The sequence below is a fragment of the Caloenas nicobarica genome, chromosome 9 (genome assembly GCF_036013445.1).
Source record: "Caloenas nicobarica isolate bCalNic1 chromosome 9, bCalNic1.hap1, whole genome shotgun sequence".
In the NCBI taxonomy this organism is placed as follows: domain Eukaryota; kingdom Metazoa; phylum Chordata; class Aves; order Columbiformes; family Columbidae; genus Caloenas; species Caloenas nicobarica.
Window position 1 is genome coordinate 16,974,292 of NC_088253.1, and position 6,370 is coordinate 16,980,661.

The 6,370-nt window shown below is 54.2% G+C and overlaps 1 protein-coding gene across 1 annotated transcript; it reads left to right on the top strand.

Moving 5' to 3' along the window:
- The first annotated feature begins 413 nt into the window (after positions 1-413).
- TMEM208 (transmembrane protein 208) lies at positions 414-5,765 on the top strand. The gene is made up of 6 exons (XM_065641123.1): positions 414-449; positions 536-631; positions 732-791; positions 947-1,083; positions 4,281-4,365; positions 5,316-5,765. The coding sequence occupies exons 1-6, from the start codon at positions 444-446 to the stop codon at positions 5,451-5,453; spliced, it is 522 nt and encodes a 173-aa protein (XP_065497195.1). The 5' UTR covers positions 414-443; the 3' UTR covers positions 5,454-5,765.
- The last annotated feature ends 605 nt before the right edge of the window (positions 5,766-6,370 follow it).

Genomic DNA, 6,370 nt, shown 5'->3' on the forward strand with positions numbered 1-6,370 from the left:
AACCTCCCCTGGCACAACTTCAGGCCATTTCCTCTCATCCTTCACAGCCACGAAGGGTCCCAGAAGCGCTGGGCTGCTCTAGGGCAGCGGGACTCAGAAGGGAGGGCCGAGCACCTGCCCCCAGAGCCCCCGGGCTGGGGAAGGGGCTCGGGGTCCTCTGGGCCTGGAAACTGCACAAAGCCCCTGGGGCTGCGGGAGGCCGGCGGGGACGTCCGGGGCGGAGAGGACGAGAGAGGGGGCTGGGGGGACACCCAGGCCCGCGCAGGCCAACCAGGAGGACCCCCGGACGGCGACCAGAGCGGACACCCGCCATCGCGAAGGGGAACCGTGAAGACAGCCCAGACGCTCCCCGGCCTCAGGTAGGCCCCGCCCTTCCGGCCGTGCCACTTCCGCTCGGTCACTTCCGGTGGACGCCGGAAGCGGAGCGCGGAGCCGGCGCGGCCATGGCGGTGAGTGGCGGGGCCGGGGGCGCGGGGCGGGCGAGGCCGCTGGCCGCCTCTCTTGGCTCCGCTGACCGCCTCTCTTGGCTCCGCAGCCCAAGGGGAAGGCGGGCACCAAAGGCAAGAAGCAAATCTTCGAGGAGAACCGGGAGACACTGCGCTTCTACTTCCGCATCATCCTGGGGGCCTCCGTGAGTGCGGCCGGGAGGGCCCGGGGAGGCCCCGGCGGGGCGGGACGGGCCCTGGGCGGGCCCGGGCAGGGCTGACAGCCGCGCCGCGCTCTCTCCACAGGCTGTCTACGCCGTGGTGAACCTGGTGATCTTCTACCCCGCCGCCTCTGCCTGGACGTGGGTGAGTGCCCGGCCCCCTGCGGGCACCAGCTCTGGGCCTGGCCGGCGGGAACCCGGGGCCTTTCCCGGTTGCTGCGACAGGCGAGCCCAGCAGGCCCCCACCGCTCTGCCCGGGCGTCGTGGCGTTTGCGGCTGACAGCTCTTTCCTTGTTGCAGCTGGCGTTCGTCTTCAGCTCGGTGGTCTACGGCACCAGCTACCGGACTATGAACTCCATGGCAAAGCCGTCTTTCACAGATGATGGCAGCCTTGCCGACGGGGGAATTGACCTGAATATGGAGCAGGGGATGGCAGAGTGAGTGTCCACACCTGCACGAGTCCAGGTGAGCAGGACCTGCTGCCTGAGCGTGCACGCAGAGCCAGGAGAAAGCTGGGCCACAGCTCCCACCTCTGCTTGCCCACCAGTGAGGGCATGAGGGGAGCTGGAAACCTGTTGCCATTTTTTCCAAGAATGTACCTAAACTGTCCTTGTTATCTGCACGCTCAGCCTGGTGTGCACTAGTCATGAGCTGCCACGTGGGTCTGTCAGCCTGGAATGGTCACTGTCCCTAGGGCTGGGGCGCAGAGGTAGGAGATCCCTCATGGTTCAGTGGAGCAGGTTAGTGAAGAGACAGCGCTGACACTCTGCACGCTTTGGGAACAGAGGAATTTATATTTTCTTTTCAAGTGCGGGCAGCTCTTTGCAGAGCAGAAGAGCATGTGCTGCCAGCCACCCCATCTTGGCTGCAAATTGTGTCTTGGACTGTTCCACACACTAAAAATCCTCCCCACTGTCACGGGCGGTTCCTTTCACTTCCTCAGCTTTTTTTGCCTCTTCTGTTTGTGCATTCCCCGTGTCTGTCTGCAGACAGTGCCAGGTGTTTGCCTGTCCAGTGTTCTTGGTGGTGCCGGTGGTGGTTCCTTGGTCAGGGAACAAACAACAGTAATTCTTGCAAAGCGCTGTTAAATAAAATAAGGAGGCAACGGTACTGAAACAGCATTTATGTCTGGGGCTCACTGTTGGAAAACACTAGTTACAGAAAACTTCCTGGCAGTCGTGGACACATCAGGCTTTGCTGTCTGTCCTCCCTGCTCTCAGCCTCTGTCTGTTGGTCCAGCCTTTGCTGGGGATCTGCAGCATGTGCTCAGTGAGGTACCAGGGGTCCTTGACCTACAATTTATGGTTTGACCCCGTCTTTCACTTGCTGCCAGGCTTTTGAAGAAAGTCAGTAGGGCCTCTGCATCCCGTCAAGTGTTCTAAGGCTGAAAGTGCTATGTATTGGTGTATATATTCTTATTTTTCCTCAAGTAAGTCTTATTTCTGCAGCCATAAGATGCCAGGGGATGTTATCAGCTGGCAGAGCGACTTGTACGGCACAGAACCTGCTGTCTCTGCACAGGATGAGCTCTTATCTTGGGCATTTGTTAGTGGAGTAGTAAATTTTCTGCCTGCAGCCAGAGTGCCTTGGGTGTCTGGTATGAGGGACAGCCAAGGGACGAGGTGGCCAGGAAGAGAGGAAGTTATTTCTAGTTACTAGTTATTTCTAGTTGTTAGTTACTTCTAGTTAGTTATTTGTAGTTAGTTAGTTATTTCTAGTGCTTCACACCCTCTTCATCCTATAGTGACTTCTTTTTCCTGCGGGTCAGCCGAGCATTTTTCTCCTGTTTTGCACTGTTCCAGCACTCCTGAGTAGAACTGTAAAATATTTTGGATGCCTTTTTTGTGAAATGCAACATGGGACAGTGGAGTAAGAAAAATACTGATGTTGTCTGGGTTATCCTCTTAGCTGTGGGAGGTGTGCGGGGCACCGAAGCAGAGTGAGTGCCCTGATAACTGCCCCGTGCACATGTGGGATGGTGCTGTCAGGGGCAGTGACTGACAGGAGCTGGCACAGGGATCCTGCTGACCTGTGGAAGGGTGTCAGGCACAGCTGTAGCACAGCTGCAGTCCTGCTTGCAGACATAGAACTTCCCTTGGTACCGGGGCTCTGAGGTTTTTCTGCCTGAGCGATACGTCCTTGGAGTAAGTTTTATGACACATTAAAATTAACCGATACTTGTCTGAGGCACGGGCTGCATGAAACACAACACAGTGTGAAGGCAGAGCTGTAAAAGCAAAACCTGTACAGCTGAAATTGCCATCCTTACCCTGGACCTTTGCACCTGAGCCTGTGCAGAGCCCTCAGTCCTGAGACTCTCATTAGTTTAACCCCGTTCGTATGTGAATGCAAAGTGTTAACGAACGCTCAGTGCTCCTCCCGCTGACTGCTCAGCATCAGTTTGTCAGGTGAAGCCTCTAAATTGCCACTTTGGGGACCAGTAAGCCACTCCAGGCTACCAGTTCCCTTCAGAAAGCAGCGGATGTTTTCCTGCCACTCAGCTGACTGTGCCACAGTCAATTAGCACAGGCTGTCGTGGAGCTGCTTCTGGACAGCCGCGAATCTGATGGCGTTTCCCTCGCGCTGTCTGTAGCTGAACCAGACGCCGCATGGTGCTTTGGGGCTGAGGAAAACCAGTCTTGCTGATCCCTGGGAGCGCTGGGTTCGGTGGAAGCTCTGCTGTCACCCCTCGGTGATGCATGAGATTTCTGAATCTTGGTTGTTGGTGGAAGATCATGTGGTGTCTTGAGTTGATGGTGGTGTTTCCAGCCTGAACCAGTTGTTTCTAGTCACTTTGTTTAGTGCAGTGCTGCCCAGAATGAGACAAGCTCTTTCATTACCCTTAAGCTGTTTCATCACCACTCCCTCTGTCTCTGTTTTCTCCACCACATTCTCGGATGTGACTTGAGTGTTTCTTATTCCAGCAGGTGACAATTTAATGGGAGTGAAGGAGCTGGTGGTTTTCTAACCCATTGTGGCACTCCTCATGGCTTGTGTTGCCAAACCAACAGCTATTTATGTCTCCTCGGTGTTGGGTCCCGCCTGAAGGGGCTGGTTGAGGTTTGGGCAGCTCGTCCATGTCCATAGCAGCTCTCAGCTCTGCCTCAGGCTGGTGTGGAAGATCCTGCAGTTGGATAATCAGGAGGGGAGGGGGAGCTGTCTGGGTGTGCTTGCCCTTGCGGCACCCCAGCCCTTTGGTGACTGTGTGAGTGTGTCTGTCAGCTGGTGCAGTGGCACAGGAAGATCTTCGCTTCCCCATGTGCCGCCAGCCGTGAGCTTTATAGATAAAGTACAGACTTCGTGCTGTGAGATGTGTTGCATCAGCGGGTGCTGGCGCAGGCTGCCTGGGTGGTGGTTTTGCTGCTGATTTCCATCCCCCGGCATTCCTCAGCTTTCTCAGTGTCCTTTTCAGAGGGAGCCTGGCTCTTTAACTCATTGGATCGATTCATTTTTTCTGTTTACTGCTCTGACTCTTCAGAGTCTTTTGCGTGGCAAAGCGCAGCTGCAGGGACAGTCCCTGAGTTGGGCAGGGGGGCTCCCTGGAGGTGCTGTGGATGGGCTGTGTTGGCAGAGGAGCCGGTGTGTTTGGCAGGGGCTGGAATAGAACGTTAATGTTTTGCTTTTCTTCCCTCAGGCACCTCAAGGATGTGATCCTGCTGACAGCCATGGTCCAAGTGCTGAGCTGCTTCTCGCTCTACGTCTGGTACTTCTGGCTCTTGGTAAGCCCCTGCAGTTTTCTTTTCTTCACGCCAAAACTGTTTTCTGATTTTTTTTTTTTTTTTTTTTAAATCTCCCTGTCAAATCTTGTTAAAAATGAGGCCATACAAGGAAAGAAGTCCTGATCCCTTTGAGTCAACCACACAAAAACCAGGCTGGCCTTGGCCTTTCTGGTCCTGTGAAAGGGCAATGAGAAACTTGAGGCACATCAAAGCCATCTTTGTGCGTGGAGCCTTTTTGTGACTGCAGCAAACAGACCGTGTTTGGTTTTCTCAGTCATTTACCAGCACAAACCAGGGCTGGGAACTGCTGGACACTCTGCCGCTTGGTAGATCAAACACTGTGGGCTTTGATTTCCTCTGAACACACCAGGCTTTCTACTCATGAGGCATTTGTCATGTGCCTCCAGCTAAAACTGCTTTTGCAGGAGGACAAAAAAATCTCCAGTTAGTTAAAAAAACCCACAGTTGCTTTGAGTATATCCCACCAAGGTATAAAAGGTGAAGTTGGGAGCCTGGAAAATTCTCTCATTTCAGTCCTTCCTCACAAGTTCTTTCTAGCTGGCCGGCCAGAGAGCAGCCTGGGCTCTGACTGGCCCTTGGAGACCATCTGGATCACTTGTTATTTTTTTAAATTCAGGGACGTGGGTGTGTTTTCTGAAGGAGGGAGGGGCAGAATGTCTGGGCAGTTGGATCTTTCTGGGTAATTCAGACCTGATGCTGGGATTTCTATAGGTGAAGCCTGCATGCTGTATACATATGAAAGTTCCTAATCCATATGAAATCGGGCCATTTATTTTGGATGCCTGCCACTGCCTCTGATTTCTGTGCAGCCTGTGATGCCCCCGATCCATCCTGTAGAGATATTGCAGCTCCCTTGGCTCCCTCGGTAGCACCACCCCTGCCAGAGCTGTCCCCAAAGTGACCGAGTTTGTGCCATGTGTGTTTCACAGGCTCCGGGGCGCGCACTCTACCTCCTGTGGGTGAACATCCTGGGGCCCTGGTTTACAGCTGAGTCTTCGCCCACCAGTCAAGAACCAAACGAGAAGAAGCAACGCCGACAGGAACGCCGCCAGATGAAGCGCTTCTAGCCCTGGCTGGGGAGATAGATTAATGCTGTGTCTCATCTCCATGCTGTTATTTCATCAGGGATGTGACTGAAACCAACCTAAAACCATCGCAGTAGCTCTGTTACCCTCTGTCATTGCTGCCATTCCTCTACAAAGGCTGCAAGAGACTTTCCTTGGTTGGTTCTTGGCGCCAGTCAAGGCCTTGCTCTTTGGGATGATGAGGAGGGTGATGCTGGGATGTGTGTAAATAACCTTTTTAAAGCAGCACTGTATCGCGTTTGAGGTTGGGGGTTGCCATGTTGGAGGAAATAGTACATTAAAGAGCAGAGTCTGACTGTGCCACAGTGTGTTCGTACAGGGCTGCTTGCAGAGCGGAGCTGTTAGAAATGCCAGCATGTTCTTGGAGACCTGGACCAGAGGGAAGTGGTCTCATCCCTTCTCAAGCTGCTCTGTGCTGCCCTGCCTGTGGCAGCATCTGCCCCCAGCTGAGGGGCTGCAGCTGCCCTGCGAGATGGGGAGCATGGGGCAGCTGGGGGGCCTGAGAATAGGGCTGGCAGCCAACCTTGGAGCTGTTGGAATTGAGCCTGGGCTCCCTGGAGGCACAAATTGGCCTGTGCTACCTCTGCAGGAGTTCAGTGGGATGAAAGGCAACAGCTAAAAGAAGTCAAAACTAAATTGTGCCTTTTTTTTTTTTTTTTCCTTCTTTTAAATCACCTCTCACAGCTGGAGTGCCATGACTGCTGCAGAGACCATGTGTCAGAGACCAGGAGCAGCTTGGGGCAGCTTCTGCTTTTATCTACTTTGATTTATTAATGTTGTCCCTGCCCAGCATGTTGTTTTACAGGCTCCGGTGACGCCTTCCTACTGCTGACGCACCAGCCCAGAGCCATGCAGCTCCACTTGGTCGGTGTTAGCAGTGGTGCCAGCCTGGCTTCTGA

Bases quoted from the DNA above. Each gene is read 5' to 3' on its own strand.
- TMEM208 (XM_065641123.1), top strand. The intron at 792-946 runs GTGAGTGCCCGG...TCCTTGTTGCAG, and splicing joins CCGCCTCTGCCTGGACGTGG to CTGGCGTTCGTCTTCAGCTC. The intron at 4,366-5,315 runs GTAAGCCCCTGC...TGTGTTTCACAG, and splicing joins TCTGGTACTTCTGGCTCTTG to GCTCCGGGGCGCGCACTCTA.